At 37.4% G+C, this 19,992-nt stretch overlaps 1 protein-coding gene across 1 annotated transcript in view; it reads right to left on the minus strand.

Annotated features, from left to right (window-relative positions):
- The window catches only part of LOC106539747 (long-chain fatty acid transport protein 2), a 31,995-nt gene extending 12,317 nt beyond the window's left edge, over positions 1–19,678 (minus strand). Inside the window, exons 1-7 of the mRNA XM_087713698.1 lie at positions 19,102–19,678; positions 13,836–14,045; positions 12,417–12,575; positions 11,419–11,543; positions 9,867–10,061; positions 2,394–2,484; positions 226–424 (exon numbers count right to left, since the gene is read on the minus strand). Coding sequence (XP_087569824.1) covers positions 226–424; positions 2,394–2,484; positions 9,867–10,061; positions 11,419–11,543; positions 12,417–12,575; positions 13,836–14,045; positions 19,102–19,579 — 1,457 coding nt within the window. The 5' untranslated portion in view covers positions 19,580–19,678. The remainder of the gene's footprint in view (positions 1–225; positions 425–2,393; positions 2,485–9,866; positions 10,062–11,418; positions 11,544–12,416; positions 12,576–13,835; positions 14,046–19,101) is intronic.
- Positions 19,679–19,992: the final 314 nt, after the last annotated feature.

Here is a 19,992-nt window from a genome sequence, read left to right on the forward strand (position 1 = left end):
ATACATTGTAAACCTGCCTTAACTATGAAAGTCATCTGGGTCACTTTAAGCCAGTCATTCTCTTTCAGTCCAATCCTCCTCGTGGGTTTTTTTTTTTTTTTGGGGGGGGGGGGGGGAAGGAAGATGTTTTAGGTATGTCCGCCATCTTGATTTATTTATAAAAATGCTAAAAAGGTGGGAGCAAGCAGGGAATGGATATCAGCTTTTAGTGTCTGTGGGACTCACCGGAAAGTATCTCCCACTCGGTCCTGGAAGTATATAAATCCATCGTGGTCTTGCATCATGAGGTCACCGCTATTAAAATACCTGTCTCCTTTCTCTAGGACATCCTGGAGAATCTTCTTCCTTGTTTTCTGATAATCTCCTGCATAGCCATAGAATGGAGTCCTCTTAGTGATTTTGCCTACTAGCAAACCTGTTTCACCTGCAATTAGGAATCAATTAATCAATTAATATTCATTCTCGAGCAAGCACTTTATTTCCACTTATTTCCCCTTGGATTTTCCAGAAAACATTCTTTTTTTTTTAATTAAAAAAAAACAATTAAAGATTTATTTTTTTATTTAATTTGGTAAGTTAATAAAAATAACTTTGCCATATTAATTCGACCTATAATATATGTATGTGAAAAATGTTTCTAATTCTCAAAAGTAATAAATTACATTCAAGCAATTGCTTTTACGTGGAGAAAAGCATAGTTCTAGAAAAGTGAACTTAATGTAGTCTTCTTGTCTATAGCTCAAAACGTACGTAACTTTTTTCTAATTGATTGATGCAACCCTTTCTATTGAAAGGATAGCTCTTACTTGATTCCCTTTGTTAAACTCGTGAACTCTAAACCTCTTCCATTTTACAACCAAGGTTGAGCCCAAATATTTCTGCGAGAGATTTGATAAAATATTTTGCCTCATTTTACAACCTTTCTTGCCACACTTGTTAAATGAATCATTGCAGTGGTAAAAGCAATAATACTCAGCCCTCACAAAGGAGACAAAGGGGCTGCCCTGTATTTTTTTGCTCTCTGCCCCAACCGTAGTGGAGGAAAAAATCCACAAGGATCATTTATTTTTCAGTGAAGAGAGGCATGAAAAATAAAAGAGCAATAGAGACATTATAAACATATTCAATTCTTTTAAATCCATCCAGGTTAGTAGTCACCACATGAGTCATATTAACGAATGAATAGTGTACAATTGGAGTGGGGGGACTAAACTACACTTGATCTTTTCTGAGGATCAAGAAAACAAAATAAGACAATTTATTATACATTTTAATAGCATCTTTATTTCCTATACATTTAATAGTTCTATATTTTCACACGGAAAGACTTGAGATTACGGCCAAGTGAACTTATATGCTGCATAGGTGGGAAAATTAGGATACATTCTAATGTGCATAACTGGCCTGGGGCTTTTGTATTAAAAACCCAAGCTCAAGAGTAATGCTAGTTCCAAACACATTGCTAAAAAGCAGCCAAGGCTTTGCTGGATGATCAGTCTTTCTGTCACTTAAGTCACTTTCTGTCATTTAAGATTTGGTAGCACCTTTTCTAATTGTGAGTTTAACTCACTTCATTGGATGCACAGAGCATCCTGGGAAATTAAAACGCTCTGACATCACTTGTCCTTGTTTTGGCTTATGTCTATTAATTGTTTTGCACAAAGTTTACCTGTTTATTTTATGTAGAACCCACAAGGTAAACTCAGACATCAGTTTCCTTCTGACTTTCGCCATCTCAGTCTAACATAACCAATTTCTACAATATCAGTCTTCACATGGAAAAAAAAGATATGGTAATGATCTGGGATGTTTTGGTTGTTGCAGCTATTGAAAATCAACTCGATGTGCACAGAGTTGTTTATATATTTGCAATGCTTGTAGAGAACTTATGACAAATCAAAACACTCCCTGTCTAAGTCAATAATTGAGCACAGATTCAGTTGATCATTGCCTGATTAGCAACAATGGCTTCTCTCTCCACCGCTTAAATCCACAATATGTAAATTCCATTTTTCCTCCATAAAAGAAGAAACTGAGTTTTGTAAATTTATCATCTGTAATCTCCAGAATACCATATTTTAATCTCTTTTCCCAGGCATGAAATGCAGCCTTCGTGTTGATATCCCAAGAGCTGGGAGGTAGAATGAGTCAGATTTCTCCAGATGTTTCACATAACCACTCCCATGAAACTGAACTTGCAACTCATTCACTGCTGTGATCAAGTGACTGTTCTGGGGAAAACTCATATGTGGCATGGAGACAATAAAAGATTTAACCCTCAAAGATCTGACCACTGGCACAGAGAGGAGAACCTGTTTCATCATTGGAAGTAGCCCATAACTTTGCTTTTGTAAAGTCAAATTCATTGCCAAATATAAATTTTAGTAACATACCTGGGGCCACCGGGACACAGTATCCTTTTTCATTCCTCACAACCTCATTCTGGTCAATATCATATTGAATTAGTTCAAATTTTGTCATCTTCTGCAGCAGAATAGACAGAAATTGGTAAGAGCCACAAGACAGAAATTCTAAGCAACTTCAGCAGTAGGTCACAAAGAACCCCACAACTCTTAGGGTGCCCCTTGAACAAATGTTTCCAATTTGATGCCTGCTAAATGATAGGATAATTATATTCTGTACTTTTATCCAAAAATTAAAATTAATATAGGTGGGTAACAGGGATCAAATAGAGACCTGAGATATAGTCCTTATCACATCATCCTTCCTGACACTCAGACAAAATTGGACCTTCAAACACTCTCAAAAGCTTTGAAGAGAGAGCATTTGGAGCTAGAGTTTGTCTATAGCACTGTGCAACTTCATCTGAACTCAATACAAGGGTGGTCTGGAATGAGAGCTGGTTTGTCCACTGATAGTCTTTTGAAATTTTGTAGTAGTGAAAAAACATTGTTTAATTTTCTGGTGTACAAGGATCAGAGAACAAGAGATTTGTACCACCTGCTGCTGATCAATAAATTTGAAGCCTTTTTTTCTTTTTTCATATTTATGGATGACATAGATCAAGGATCCGCAAGACAACCATTTTACTACACCAACAGAACAATTCATTTGCCCCCCTCCCCACATGTATGTATTGGCCAGATGATGTCACTATCATCTAGTACATTGTCCTCTTCCACCATAATCTTTCCCTGCCACCTAAGATTGCAGGGGGGGGGGTGTTCCTCAGAAATTTGCCCATCTCTCTGATTACCTGAAAATGCAAATATACCTCATCTCACTCATCCCTGCAATATTGGTGATAATCTTTTATGAATCTTTTATTGCCCTCTGAGCTTTTGCAGGATTTTGTATGTTCTCATATATTTTTTTGTGATAAGTTGAAAGGTCTGAACAATTTTTTTTTTTTACCGTAGTCCCACAGATTACTTTAGTTGTTCTTCACACAGCGATGGAGAACAGAGCTAGAAATCAAGTTAGCGGAGGGTTGTGGCTGCCCTGGGTATGGGGGGTGGGGATGGGGTCTCAAAGTAGACAAATAAAAAGAAGGGAAGAAAGCAAGGAAGGAAAAAGAGGGGAAGAAAGAAGAAAGAAAGGCGAATGAAGAGGAAAGGAAAAAAAGAAGAAAAGGGGAAAAGGAAGGAAAGAAGAAGCTAATAATGAGAGGGAGTGAGGGTTTGAGGTAAGTTCTGCCTTAGCACAGCCACTAACAGCCCTGCCTTTTGCCATCCCTTGTCCCCTCCTCCTGACCTCTCCTGGTGGTTTCCCATCCTGTCACTGAGGATGCTGTGGTTACAAAGCTGGGTTTCCTCACAAGGAGAGGGAGTAGGCCTCCCTCTGACCCACATACTTTGCCCTCCCGTACACACCAAGAGCAACCTGGCCAAGGAGAGCGAACACAGCAGCAGTGGGAACTGCCAATGCCCACCATGGCCATAGCCACCACAGCCAGGGCCGCTGCAGCCACACCCACCCGGGCCCCTGAAGTCGATCACAATCTTGATGCGGTCTAGAGTGTCTAATACATTAACCACTTGCTGGGATATTTTTACGGCATTAAGAGTTTGCTTTCCATTAAGCAACTGCTATGTAAACATTTTAGACAAAGTCATAACTGACAAAAATCAGATTACTTTTATCTTTATCCCACCAGATCTTTCAAGAAAGTGTATTTGGAGAATAAGCAATTTTTGGCTGAATCTAAGGCATCCAAGATGGAGTATTTTCCTTGACTAGGCAAAGCATGTTTTCCCCCAAAAGATGGGTTTACATTGTTTCCTATATCTTGTGAAACTGCAATACTATCAGGGGAAAAAAAGAAGAAGAAGATCCTCATTCAGAAGATTGAATTAATTTCCATCTTCTACTTTCCTTCTAAAGCAGGGCTGTCAAACTCCCATGGGCTGGATGCATCATGTCACGATCACCACCGCTTCCGCCTATTGCAGCCACCGTTTGCCACCAGCGATAGATGGCAGCAGCAATTGGTGACAGTGGTGATAGGTGGTGGTGATAGGCAGCAGTAGCAGCCCCCACCAGCTGGAATGGACCTAAAATGGGACATGCAGAGTATGTCTGGGTGTGCAGAGGCCAACAATAGAGCATGCAGAGGCCAAACACGGGGCATGTAGAGGTCAAAAATGGGAAGCACGGAAGTGACGAAAGGCAGTGGCAATGGGCAGCAGCGATCCTCATAGCATGGAACAGCTGATCAGCAGTATTCTGGGAGGCCGATCCAACTGCCAATCAACTGCTCATGCTAAATCAGACTGCTATAATGTGCTGAAGCTGACCAGGCTGTTTACTGTTTTGCTGCAAGGATGCTAGCCAGATGAATACCAATGGATGCTGGGAGGCAGATTGTTTTATTGTTGTTGTTTTCCTCACCAAAAGGTAGGTGCATCTTGGGATCCAGTGCATCTTACTGTGCAAAAAATATGATATGTTTTTGGAAAACAACTGGCTAACCCGATCTGAAGGGTTTCAAACTAAACTAAAGGGTGGAGTAATAAGGTCATTGATGAGTAATACAGTGGCAAGTAATAAACTGAACACAATAGGAAAGCAAAACAATTGGAAAGTGATTAGATTAATAAAGGGGCAAAGGAAAAAGGAAATTGAACTTAGGGAGACTATCCAATTGTCTCAAATAACTCTATACAAAAGAACAAAGTACTCTATAGGTAACAAGCAAAACGAGCTGAGTGTCATAAGGCACAAAATCAAATATGATATAACAAGGATCACAGAAATATGATGGATAAATTCCAGTGGTAGAACATTTGATTTTATGGTTACACTTCCTGATGGTAACATATGGGTTAAAATAACCTAATAGAGGGGGTAGCTTACTTGAAATCTGCCATAGATAATCAAATCAATCACAAGTGGTAGATGAAGATTTAAAGCAGATAACTGAAGTTTCAAAAAAGAATGGCATGACTATGATATAAACTTTTAAACCCTTTCAACATCTGTTTTAATTTTGTCAAATACAAATAAATTCTTGTTAGAATTGCTGATATATATATATTGTAAATATATATTGATAAATAAATAAAGAGATAAATAAATAAAGGGAGACTAGTATAGATCTATTTCAAGGTATTTAGCTCTCATCAGCTAGCCATACCCTTACTGGGATCAGATAGCTAATGAGAGCTAAATAGCTTGAAATAGATCTATACTAGTCTCTCTTTATTTATTTATCAGCACAAATACAACAAAATGTAACAAAAAGGCAACAATAAAAATATTGGGTTTTTGCCTGGATGGTCTCTTGTGATGAGCCGAAGGACAGAGAATGGAAGTAGTGATCTTCCTTCCATATTTGGGCATACCGTGGGTTGTGAAAAATAAAAAAAATAAAATCATATATATATATATATATATATATATATATATATATATATATATATATATATATATATATATATATATATATATATATATATATACATACATACATACATACATACATACATACATACATACATACATACATATATATATATATATATATATCCCTTTATTTATTTATCAGCACAAATAAAACACACACACACACACACACATACATACATACATACATACATTCATACATATGTATATGTAAATGTAAATGTAAATGTAAATGTAAATGTAAATGTAAATGTAAATGTAAATGTAAATGTAAATGTACAGTATGCTCCCTCCCATATTTGGGCATACTAGGTGCCTTGACAAAACATCTAATTATTCCCCAGGCTCAGCTGATAAGGGTATGGCTAGCTGATGAGAGCTAAATAGCTTGTAATAGATCTATATTAATCTCCCTTCATTTATTTATCATCAAAAAATGCAAAACATACACGCACACATACATTAAATGTATATTTTATATATGTATATATTAAAATCAGCAAATATATATATACATACACACACATACATATATACATTAAATATATACATTTTATATATGTATATATTAAAATTAGCAATTATATATATATATATATATACACACACACACATATACATATACATTACACACATACATACACACACACATATTCAGTTAAAGGGAAAAAAATGAAATGAAAATAAATACATGCCATGAATTTTAGAAAGGCCAGTTTAAAAAAGAGAGAACTCTTTAATATGTGACCTATTCCTTAACAATGGAAATCAACTGGATAACTTCAGACAGTTATTGTCTTTTAAGTGTAGGATAAAGGCAATGACAAACTACTTGCAAAAAAACCTGGGACTGCAAAGGCGCCAGAGGAACTCTGTCACCCCGTTCAAGAAAAAGGATTCCAATAATCATCAGCCAGTGACCTAACACAATATCTAAATAGTTGTTAGAGCAGATGATAAAACAGGGCTTTTGTAAGCATCTTGAAAAGAATGTCAGGATTGCTAGGAATCAACATGATATTTCCCAGAATATTGTCTCTTCTTTAATAAAGTAATTACATTGGCAGATAAACAACAAAATAGAACAACAGAATTGGAAAGGACCTTGATCCCTCGGCTCAACCAAGAAACCCTACATTATTTCAGACAAATGATTGTCCTATGTCTTCATAAAAGAAAATAAAGAGAATGTTGTGTATATATTTACCTGATTTCTTAACTTCAGAGATTCAGCATTCATATTTGCATGTAAAGAACAGAAAGTGGTAGTCCTACTACTTTCTGTTTTGGGCCAATATTAGTCAATCTTTTAATGAATGATTGGATTAACTATGAGCTGCTTATCAAATCTGCTGATGACAAAAAAAACTGGAAGATGCAACCAACATCCAAAATGATAGAATGAGACCAATTCAGAGTCTTCTTAACCTCAGAGATTCAGCATTCATACTTGCATGTAAAGAGCAGAAAGCGGTAGGGTCCTACTGGGTTCTGTTTTGGGCCAATATTTGTTAATTTTTTTATTAATGATTGGATTAACCAAATTCATGAGCTGTTTATCAAATCTGCTGATGACAAAAAAACCTGGAAGATGTAACCAACATCCAGTATGATAGAATGAAACCAATCCAGAGTCTAATCTGGACCGGTTAAAAGACTGGGGGGAGGGGGAGAGAACAAAGTTGCCCTTCAACCAGAAAACCTTATATTTAAACAGCAAGATGTAAAAATCATAGTTTGGAAGCTTTACACCAGAAAAGATCTTGGTTATGATCATTAACAATAACTTGTACATCAATGTAAGAGCTGCTATAATGGCTAATAATTTGGGAGGAGGAGGAGGAGGAGGAGGAGGAGGAGGAGGAGGAGGAGGAGGAGGAGGAGGAGGAGGAGGAGGAATGTATCAAAGATGTGTGAAATCTTACCATGACTCATGGAAGGCTGGGCTTTATTTCATAACATAATATGATAATAATATTGGTTCAGATCATGGAGTTAAAAACTCTCTCTCTGGGTTCTTCCAAATAGGGATGTCACTCCTTTAATGGAACAAAGTGCCCCTTTCCATAATCATGGTCTTATCACTGGTGTAGGTATAATTGTATCCCAGTTCTCCTGTCACATTTGCCCAAATAATTTAACTAAAGCAAGTAGAAGCAAAGATCAGCCATGAAGCCAGAATAGGAAATCATAATTGATGGATCTATATAATATTATCTCAAAGACCTCAAGCTACTAATCACAAGGTGTTTAATTCAAATCTCATTTTCCTTTTTCATGTTTGTTATCTATTTGTCTGAAATAATAATATTGTATCCTTTACAGAATTGTTATAGTGGTTATGGAGGGTCAGTAACACATTTCAGTGTAAACAAATGTTAAATATTATTATGTGGTATAATATATTATCCCAATGATTTAGTTGTGCTTCAAATATGCTTGACTTCAGTTCTGGAAGCTGACATACTGCTACAGGGTTGTTGGAAATTTGGGGCTATTATAAAATCATTATTATTTATAGAAATTAAACTAACCTATTAAGATCTTATTAACATAAAGAGTCCCTCTTAAAGGGAGATGGGTGGTTTAGTTATATGAAATATAAACAAACAAATATTCAGGGGTGGATTTTCCTATAGGCTAATTAGGCTTCAGCCTAGGACCTCAAGATCAAGTGGGGCCTACATTCAAATTGTTAGCAAAATTAAAATTACACTATTCTAAAAACAGTGAACACTAAAACACTGAACCAAAAATAAGGAGAAATTCTATGCAAATGACTAATAAACTAACATAAAAATGTATTGGTTAAGAATCTTTCCAGCGCCGCAGCAGTTGGGGAGCCCGCCCACGTTCCCGGCACCGGCGGTCGGGCGAGAGGCGCGGCTGCTCCCAGTAGCCGCCCCATTGATGTGGAGCCCACCAGCGGCCAGGCAGGTGAGGGCAAGGGGGCCGAGCCAGGCAGCTGAGTGCAGCAAGGGAGGCGGCTGGCCTCGCTGCCTTTGCCGCAGAACAGAGCCACCCTCCGTCGGGAGGCCAGCTATATATATTGATATATATTGATATATCACAGTAATGATATATTTTATTGTCTCTCATGTAATTTACAAACTTAAAAATGGGAGGTGAAAGGGCCTCATAAGTGGAATAGCCTAGGGCCTCTTTTCATCTAAATCCGGCCCTGCAAATATTCCTGTCAAAAATAAGAGATAACTGGAAAAAGAGAGATGGTTATATTTAGTTGTGTATAAATATGACAACCTCAATGCAGGGTCCACGGCCCACAGGGAGGCAATTTAATTTTTAATGGGGGCAATTTGAACCTTATTTAAACCAAATTAATGGCCTTTTAGCTTCCTCCACATGAGTAGAATTCACTTTTTGAGTAAAGTAAAAATTATAGGTCATGAGGGGGGGAGGCATCAGGATTTTAGAGATCCTTAGGTGGGGCATGGCCAAAAAAAAGGTTGGGAACCACTGCTCTAGATTATGATTATGCTCAACAGTATTATTTCATCATGTAGTAAGATGGCCCCATACTGGGAATACTTCAGTTGCCAAGACTGATATTTCGTAACATGTATGTCACATATATTGCATTTCAAACAATACTTTGTCCATTTAAAACTAAGAGCTTCTTTTAGCATCCACATACATAGATACATATATCTATGTTTCTTAACCTTGGCAGTTTTAAGATGGGTAGACTTCAATTCTCAGAATTCCACAATCAGTCCATCCATCTTAAAGTTGCCAAGAAACACTGATATAGATATTGAAAATGTGGGTTCAGCCAGATCTAACATCAGAAAAGTAATATATCACTTTTCCGGACAAAACGATTCTTATAATCTTCAAGGAGACTTGAATTATAAGAATCAAAGTTCAAGCAATAATTCTAAATTGAAGATGCTGCAATGGTAACTGGGATTGTATTTTAATCCATCAACTTCCTAGATTCTCATTAATATGTCTGCAACATCCCAGTTTAATTTCGTTACCTTATAGAGGTAGCTAATCCTTCCTATAGCTCCAACTTTCCCAATGTAGTTAATAAAGCCAAGATTGCCTTCTGTAGCTCCATAGAACTCATAGATCTTCAGGCATCCAAATCGACACAGAAATTCTTTCCAGACCTCTTTCCTCATGCCATTGCCTAGGGCCAGTCTCACACTATGATCACGATCATTGTCCTTCTGCAAGAGAAGGATTAACAAGAGAGTCTTTACAGCATTCAATAACGTTTATTAATATATACTTTCTTTGTCATCTATGCTAAATAGGAGTCAAACATTATTCTTTTTATTCCTAAAACATCTTGGCTTGATTGCTACATTATGGTAGGTAAGGGTGCATAGGAAAAACATGCACCATATTAGGTGACTTTGCTAGTAACTTTTTGCACATGCATATTGCACACCCTAATTCTAAATTGGCTGGAATGGTTGCAGTGATGTTTGGTGGACATAGATCAAGACCGGAAAATCTTATGCCTGCAGTTTGAATGCAGCATATGAGAAATTCTGTGCTTTCTATTAGATTCCCATCAAGTTCCAACCATTCTTTAAGATCTCACCCATTCTCCCTGCCTCCTACATTTTTTAGTCTGAGCCAAAAGAAAATACAGATTGTCCTCCATTTACAACCAGTTGTTTGATGACCATTTTAAGTTACAACAGACTCCCCAAAAGCTACTTATTGTCTGCACCCCTTGGTCATATGACCAAATTTTGGGCACTGACTTATTAGTTCATATTTATGGCTGCTTGCAGTAAACCATGGTTACAACAGTTTTCCCAGAAATCAAGGTTTACTGCCAGTTTCTTGCAAAAACTGTCCTAAAGTAAGCCATGGGTTTGCCATTTGCTTAGCAATGCTATGGAAAAGATCATAAAATCATAAAATCATATAGTGACTCAGTTTACAACCATCGTGACTTATATCACAATTTGAACACTACTTCTCCCTCTTCTTTCATGCCAGCATCTGACTGCAAAGAAAATATATTTTTAGGCAAAATTGTAAATATACTCCTTCAAGCTTAAAGCTGCATAGGTTCTCCTCCCCTCCTGAGGACTAATCCTTATCCCCTAACCCCCACCCCAAAACTGTAGGTGTAAAGTATTATTTTAAAAGAGAACTCCATTGTGATCAAGGGAGAAATGTCAAGGCCTCAAGGTAGCTGGAGGGGCATTTTTGAACAAAGGTGCTATTGGAGACTGAAAAATTATTCCTCAAAACAAATAACAGACACAATAGGTCTTCAAAATAAATCTCTACTGAGGTCATTGGAGGTAGTTTAAAGCCTAATTTCCAAGTTGTGAGATTAGAAAGGGCAGGGTTTTCAGGAATGTATGAATGCAGAAGTTAATATGTAAATTGAGTATTTATGTATGTATAATAAAGTTATATTCCCAAGGTACAAGGAAAATGGCAGAATGATTCATTTTCATTCTTTGAAATTCTTCATCTCTTCTTCTTCCTCTCCCACTCACCAAATTTATTTATTCATTAATCTATTTATTACTTTACTTATATGCCTTTTCTGATTACCTTTGGTGCATTACATAAATAGCGCATTGTTTCGCCCACATATTGGATTACAGAAACCTGATATCGCCTGCAGTCATTCCAGAAATTTGAAACAGAGAACTTCGACCCTAAAACACATGTAGCTCCTTATGAAAAAAAACAAAACAAATAAGGTTGTATGTCATAATATAACGAAGCAACAGAAAAAAATATGTTCCAATCAAAAAGTGGAACAAGTGGAACAACAGACTTAAATACCATCAAATTAAAGTATGGGATTTGGAATTTCTCCTATATTTTAGGCCTGCGAAAAACCACCATCTCCTCGACTGAGTGCTAAAAACAGTATCTTGAAGAATGAATTCCAAACAGAAGATTGTTTTAATTAGAAAACCAGTGTGGGTTGAAGGAATGATAAGCATTTTGCAGATCTGACAGCTGTTATTTCTTCCAAATAAAATATGGCCACTAAAGAATACTTTTGAAAAATCAAATCCTGTGTTTTTGCCTGTTGATTACTCTGAACAAATGACTCATTGTGTTTTCCTGAAGGCACATTTTTTTCACATTTAAATTCTCTCCCCCTCTTTTTTTTTTCATTTTTTTTTTTCAAATTGTGGGATTAGATATTTAGTTTGCAGATTCTGGGAATTTTTAATCTAAATACTTCTGGAAGAAACCTGATTGGGATGATCCAGAATGTGAGTGGTGTCCTTCATTTTTGATGCTGTTTTGACCATTTTTCCTATTTGGATTATATTTGTTTATTAATTCCGTATTTAGGTATATGAAATGAAAAGTGTACAACATATTTCTTTCTTTTTCATTATCCTTGTTTAGACAATCCAGTAATCAGAGATTTCTGAGTCAAAACAACTTACAAATCATTTTTTAAAAATAAGTTAAACAAACTATTCATGTATTCTAACTCTCTTCCTTTCTTTCCCCCTACTTGTATTACTTGCACTGTACAATAAGTACAGTGCTCATGTACTTATTGATGCATAGGTGGTACATACCAACATCTATGCATCCTCCAATTCCAACAAGAAGCGCAGCCGAATGGTACAGTGGCAACGGAGTGTAGATAATATCCTTGGCATTGATGTCACATAAGAAAAATAAATTGGATATCATGAGCAGCTTCATTTGGTTGATGATAGCAGCTTTTGGTAGTCCTTAAAAGAAAAGGAAGGGAACATAAGGAACATTCTAGCTATGGAGCAGCATCTATTCAATCTTGACGGTCCAAAAAGCTAAAATGCATAAGTCCTAATTACTAATTGAATTGAATGGGAGACCACCAGAGCTGTAAAAGAATCTTAGAATGTGCCAAAAAGATGCTGGCAAACTACTTATGTAAGTTGCTAAGAAAACAACAGCAAGATTCCATATAATCACCAAGGGTCAAGCTTAGCTGAAAGGAGATTTGATAATGCTTTAATTAACGTCATCTATATAGTCATTTAAGATTTTGTGGTGTTGAAAGAAATGTCGTTCTGGGTTCAGCTCCAAGTGGGGAAGAAGACACTGGAGACATGGAGGCTGCTTGGAAAGATGGTTTATTGTTGGACAGGGCCACATGGCTTGAGCCCTGAACAGGAAAGGTGATCACATGTTTCAATGTTGATGGAGAAGAAGAGAGAAGGGTGAGGAAGGGGCTTGCTAGGCTTTTTATATCCTGTTCAGTCCCACCTGTTTCCTGTTCCTGTGTAAGAAATGCATTCTGACTGGTTATCAGACTCCCATGGTGCCATGCAGGGGCTACTCTCTAGGCTGTGATGAGTTCTCAGTTGCCTTGTGGTCAGTTGAGTAATATCTCTTCCCCCTACAGCTGCAGTGAGGAGAAGTCTTTATTATGTAAAGTGGGCTAGCGGGCCATCTTAATGGCCCATTAGCTGGGGATGGGCAGAAAGCTATAGGCAACTATTCTGTCTTTTGAAACATGTTTCTTTTCACATCCAGAGAAATATTCTGCCTTTTCAATATTTCCTAGGATATTTCATTTTTCTGGGAGAGGGCTGGATAATAACTTCCTACAGTGGGTAACTCAAGGCCACAGTCTGTTGATGGTGATGATTGTGATTTTATAGCAGAGAATTTCCCTTATCTTGAGAGGGATTTTTTTCAGGTAGTTTTTAAATAAATTATATTATATTAAGCCTATTTGAAGTCAAGTTTTTGTATTTCCTATCTCAGAATGACAGAAAGCAAGTAGGTAGAGGTTATTTTAAAAGTTGCAAAAAAGAGTTTCAGATATGGTCCTGCACTGCAGATTGCCAAGGTAATGTTATTTTTCACTTGACATAATGCACAACTGTTTCATTCTTCTTAAATATGGACAAACCAGTCTTCAAATAGAGAGATATTCAGAGATTCCTAGACTTTCTCTTTAGTCATTCAGACATTTAGCACATTCCAAAATTGTTTCTCCTTACCTGTGGTTCCAGAAGTAAAAATGTACAGAGATATAGAATTAATTGTGACATTGGCTCTGTAGGAAGCAGGCACAGGTTCATCTGAGCTCAGTTTAATCTGTCCAAGTAATGCCTCTACACCATCAGAGGGGGAATCATCACTGAGATAGAAAACTTGTAACCCTTCATCTTTTAAATCAGGCAGAACATCTTCAATTGCATTTTTAAAATCTGAAAAGAAGAATGAAGGTATAGCTTTGACTGGATCTTATTTCCTACCCTTATTTTGCTAATTACATTATTCTGCACATAGGCAAGCAATAATAAATTAAAATTCCACTTGAGTTGAGCTTGTTTATTTCATAGCTCATGAATGAATCATGGGCAAATTCTTGATTTTAATTGTTGGTTATAGATAAATCAATTCAAATCTTTCTGAATTGCCTTTCTATATATCACAATGTCTAATTGCTTCTTGACTGAATCACTCTTGCAATTTTATGAATTAGGAGATTCAGGCCTCTTTTTCACAGAGGTTTCCTGTAGTGTTTCACTGAATTAGAATCAAGACTTAAAAGTTTTTAAGGACATTATCAACTCTATTGGTTTATTTACTTCTGGATGCCCTTCCATTCCACTAGAATGAATTATAATTAACTTTCTCAACTGCAGGAGTGTGCATTTTCCTATTTACATTCTTACAATATTAGGATTATATGGCAGTATTCTAGAAATATAATTCCACCACTTCAGTAAATCCATTATCTCTGGTCAATGTAATTGTAGAGGTTCCGAGTGATAGCAAAGTATAGAAAACATTCCTCCAAAGTGTTTTTTGCTCTCCAACTACCAGATAAATTTTGTATTAAAAGCATTAGACAGTTCAGTTTTTACTTTATGTTGCTATATTTTGAATTATTTTAAAATATATCTAAAATTAAGGAAGCTTTCAGAGCTTTTTTACGTTAGATATTTACAGTCATTCAAAAGAACTGCCCTTCTAGTCCTTAGACAATGATTTGGGCAACCAGATGTTGCAGGAAGCACCAAATACGCATCTGCCACCTGTAATATATTTTATAACATAGCAGTACTATCACCACCAACCCACGTTCAGGGAGGTGGCCATAACTGGCTAGTTTGGCAGCAGCTTATTATTATACCCAAGTATAGTAGTATAATATTTGTGAAGAAACAAAAGAGGTCCCTGTATTTAAAGGAAGATTAGAGTAGGTACAGTATGCCAGTGATGTGCGGTGAGGTTTATGGCTGGTGAGGCACTGACACAAATTTTTTTAGACTTGTGGACTTCAACTCCCAGAATTCCACAGCCAGTCATGCTCAGTTTCGATTTAAAACAACAGCATTTGTTTTTCTCCTTTGCAAAATAAGTTTCCTTCATTCTTTTTCTTTTTCTTCTCCCTTCCCCTCCTTCTTCCCTCTCTCCCTCCCTCCCCCCTCTCAAACACACACACACACACACACACAAAGTTGGATTGGAGGGAGTCAGGGAGACCACAGGAGGAGGCAGGAAGCCAGTCAAAGAGCCATACTGGAGCACACACACTTTCCCCAAGCCCCGGAAGGATCCAGCCCAGCTTCACTGATTACAGGTTTGAAAAGACAACGTGGCTCTGCCAGCAATCAAACTACACTTGGGGAGGGAGAGCACTTCCCTCCAGCCTTTGCCCAAAGCCCTGCACCAGGAGGATGAAGTTTGAATTCCTCCCCCTGCCTCCAACCCACATGTACCTTTTCCAACTGTTTCAGAGAGGATTTCAACTCTGCTCTTGCCTGCCATCATGAAAAGAAAAAAGATGTAAAAGAAAAAAGGCAAAAGCTGAGGTCAGGCTGAGCTAGTTGCTGCCAGAGTCACTATGGATGACTCTGCTTAACTGTTTAAAAAAGCCTCTAAAAAAGCACCATCTACAGGAGGAGGCAGGAGAACGATGTGCCTCATCTATGTCAGGAATTTTTCGGCTTTTAACCCTTGCTTAACTCTGCTTGAGTGATCATAAAACGCCTAAAGTCAGAGTAGATGAGGCACCTCATTCTCCTGCCTTTTCCTGTAGAGGGCGCTTTTTTAGAGGCATTTTTAAACAGTTAAGCACTAAGCAGTCATCCACTGTGACTCTGGCAGCAACTAGCTCAGCCTGACCTCAGCTCTTGCCTTTTTCCTTTTACATTTTTTTTCATGTTGACAGTGGTGAGGCTCTGCCTCCCCTGACTGCACGTCACTGCAGTATGCATTCCTGAACCAATCCTTAAGGTTGTATCATGCTTCAACTTTGATCTCCAAAGCTCAGGTTACTTTGGAGTGTGGGAAGGATGTGTTGGAACATGAATGGATCTGAGGAAAAGTTGGAAATCATACTTTCTCAGGGAAGAGATGCTAGCTTTCTCAACAATCAACAGTAGCCCAACTTCAAGGATGAAAAATGCAAGACAAGAGTCTATCAAAATATGGGAAGGCTAGGCTAAAGAATCCCATTATAAAGAAGGAGCGGGGCAACCATGTTGATTGATGGCAATTAACTGTTTTAAGTGGCTCTATCTTATTATTTCACATACACAAAAATTATCTAGCAAAGTCATATTCTGCACCTGAACCCAAGTCTTGTCAAGACAGACCAAATTGAGAATTTGGAAATATCTGTTGACTTCCTGTCAATAAGATTGACAGCAGCATCAGACTGCAATCCCTTAAAGCAGCAAAATCCCATCACAGGCCATCATTTTCAGAATATTCATTTTCAGACCTATAAGGACAACACATTTTATTAGCCACAAAGTTCATATCATAGACATGAGAATTGTGTCTACAAGTTATTATAGTGAAAGAAACTTATATTACACCAAGTACTGTGCTCCTTGAAGTGGCACATCTTCTGCTGTGCCTATCAGAGAAGTTGAGCACAATCTGCAGAGAAGGTGCTACTCGCTTACTCCAGACTACTCAGCCAAAGCCTGCGTGAGGACACTTTTTTGACTAGTGAATTCTGACATTTGCTTTGGGCCATTTCAAAACTGTCTAGATAGAAGCATTTCAGATAATGCTATGGGAAAAAGCTGAAAGGAACCCTTAGCATTGGTCCAAAGTCACTCAAATTACTTCATCAAATGATGAGTTGTTTTTTCCACTGGCAGGTAATGTGGAATGGGAAGGAAATGCAGACAAGCCAATTGACCAATTGTCCAATAATATGGATTATTCCAGATTTAGGTCTGAAGGGTATTATCAGTTGCCTTACTTATCGCTGAGGCAGAACAAGGTCAGAAATAGGACTCACAACATTAAAATAGCGGATGTGATGGAATGATCAAAACTCTGTCCTTTTTGAACATGTATCCAATAGATGTAAAAGGAATCAGTAAAGAGAATATTTGTAGCTCAGAGTTTAAACCTTTGGTGCTCTCTGAGCTTAGCTGTTTTCTTGTAAACATTTCATACCCAAACTAGGTAACTTCATCAGTGCCAATAGTGGAAGTGTGCCTGCAAGCAAATTTTCCCCGTTTGCGTGCTTTCTGAAGTGTTTGAGGCCCGTAAATGGTACCAATAAAGGAGAATATTTGTAGCTCAGAGTTCAAATGAGAGGTCCCTGGTGTTCCCTAAGCTTGCTTGTTTTCTGCAGATGCTTTATTACCCAAACTAGATAACATCATCAGTGCCATCCATAATGCTTAGTAGCACTGATGATGTTACCTAATTTGGGTAGTGAAAAAACAACAACCAAATTCTGAGAGCACCAAGGACCCCTCAGAGTCACTTTCCTCACAGCCCTCATTTCATTTTGTTGGTGCCTGTGGAAACCCCTGAGCTAAGCTATCAGGGCAACACCCTTTATGTCAGCATACTTATCTCCTTATTCAAGGAATGCAGGAACAAAAGCTAATATGACCATGAGGAAGAGTCCTAATTCTAATAAGAGTATATATGATGTGATCGTTATCTCCTGTAGGGACATTGCATAAGGGACCTCACATCAGGGCCATTCACCTATCAAAAATAAAAAGAAAAGCATGGTATTTTGCATCTTGTCACTGCATGAATAATTTACTTTTAGATATATAAGTCCAGAGACCTGGGAGTGGGTGAGTGGTGGTTCTCACTGTTAGGAAACTGGCTTTCCAAACATCATGGATTAAAAAGGAAAATTGCTTCATCCAAAGTTTGAAATATCTCTGCCCAGCCAGAAATACATCAGTTCATCTGACCAGCAGAAGCAATAGCAAGGATCTATACACTTGGAGCACTGATGTACTGTTGCGTAAGTATCCCCCTGAAGACTTCCTTGTCTCCCCCTCAGGCAGGAGATGAAAAGAATTTGACAGCGGGAAAAATGTCCAGACATGTTTGGTTATAGCTTCTTGCAAATAGGAAAAGACATGTTATTGTGGTAATGGTCTATTCAGATGAGATTGCAAAACATTATTAGTGTTCTTTCTTTCTGTTACATTCATTTCTACTTTTTTTTTTGGCATTAAGTTGAAATATTAAATTGCTCTCTTTTATTTTCAGGCAAAAATGTTTTCTAAATTGCTTTCACGGTATTTTTTTTTCTTTTCTCTTTCCAGGAACTTCACTGTTTTTTCCTCATGAAGAAATACATACATACATACATACATACATACATACATACATACATACATACATACATATATATCTTTTATTTATTCCTTTATTGATTTATCAGCACAAATATAACAAATATATATATATATATATATATATATATATATATATATATATATATATATATATATATATATATATATATATATATATATATATATATATATGAAACAAGTTTTAAGTTATTGAATCATTCTTTTGAAAAAGAGCAAATAGTTTGATAGCTAACTAAGGTTTTGAATTCAGCAGCCTACTGCACAAAAATCAAAGCCAGGGTAAAAGAGAAAACATCTTCATCTGCTATCTTTTCTGTCACAAAACTGAGATGGAGTAAATTCTAGGCAAAGTGAATTAACTCAGACGGTAAGGAGAATTCAATTTCTAGAATCCCTAGAGATTTTGAACTGAGCTGTATACCCTTGATTATTCTTCAGATGGGAATCCTTTTTTTACAACTTTACAGAATCAGGAAACAAATGCAACTGCCGAGTCAGATATATGTGTATAATACAAAGGAGCTCATTAAAGCAAACAGGAAGATCAAAGATCACTGTGATTCCCCACTCTTGAGAGATCTGAAATCAAGCAGCCTCTGAGCCATAGTGAAAATATACATTTCATTACCAGTAGACATAACTGCTTGGTTTAGCTCACCTGGGGTTGTCAGAAGCACTTTGGCATTGCAGGTTTTCAACACATGCAACAAAGATTTTAATCGGATGTTATAATTGATGCATGCCATGGTGCAGCCGATCTTCTCCAAGCCCATCCAGATCCAGATATAGGCAGGGATATTCTTCAAGAAAACAGCCATGGTTTCCCCTTCTTTCAGCCTCACATAGTCCTTCAGCACTCTAGCCATTTGATTGCTACGTTTGTCAATGTCATGATAGGAATAAATTTCATCTTCAAAGAGAATGAAAGGCTTCTCTGGATGTTTCAGGACCTTGTGTAAAAAAGAGTCCAGGAAGGTAAATGGTGGATTACGCTGCAAACTCTTTTGGGATTTGTATCCCGACCACAAGAGAGAGAAAAAAAAGCATAGGTCCAGCCAAAGATAAGGCAAAAAAATATTGGCCAGGAGAGGGACAAGGATCAAAACCCCCAGCAAAATTGTATAAAAATGAAGCATGTCTACACAGTGGTGAGATCCAGCACTCTGGAAGCAACAGGCACACGCTGGCAGTTGTGTAGAATGAAAACAAATAGCAATGAAGGGAGAGCTTTTTGCTCCTCCCCCCTTCCTCCTCCTCCCTTGCAGAAATGTCCTTGGGTCCCTGCCAGTAAATTTTAGCCCTCATCAAATGCTTTCTTGGATTCTTGTCTAGTTCTTTGCTGAGGATAGCATGGGTCTACTCACCTGAGGGTTAAAACAAAGCCTGAATGAAAATGTCCTGGTTAATTAATGGGGATCTTAACAATTCGCCTTCATAATAGTTTTCCTTGTCCACATCTTTCAAAAAAACTTGAATGCATTTCAAGCACAACATTGCAAAAAAGTTCATTCAGTTCCTTCTCCACTTGACAAAAAGCCAAACTGTTGTG

This window comes from Thamnophis sirtalis, unplaced genomic scaffold (genome assembly GCF_051295495.1).
Source record: "Thamnophis sirtalis isolate CommonGarterSnake01/CBP01778 unplaced genomic scaffold, rThaSir2_p1.2 scaffold_4, whole genome shotgun sequence".
NCBI lineage: Eukaryota > Metazoa > Chordata > Lepidosauria > Squamata > Natricidae > Thamnophis > Thamnophis sirtalis.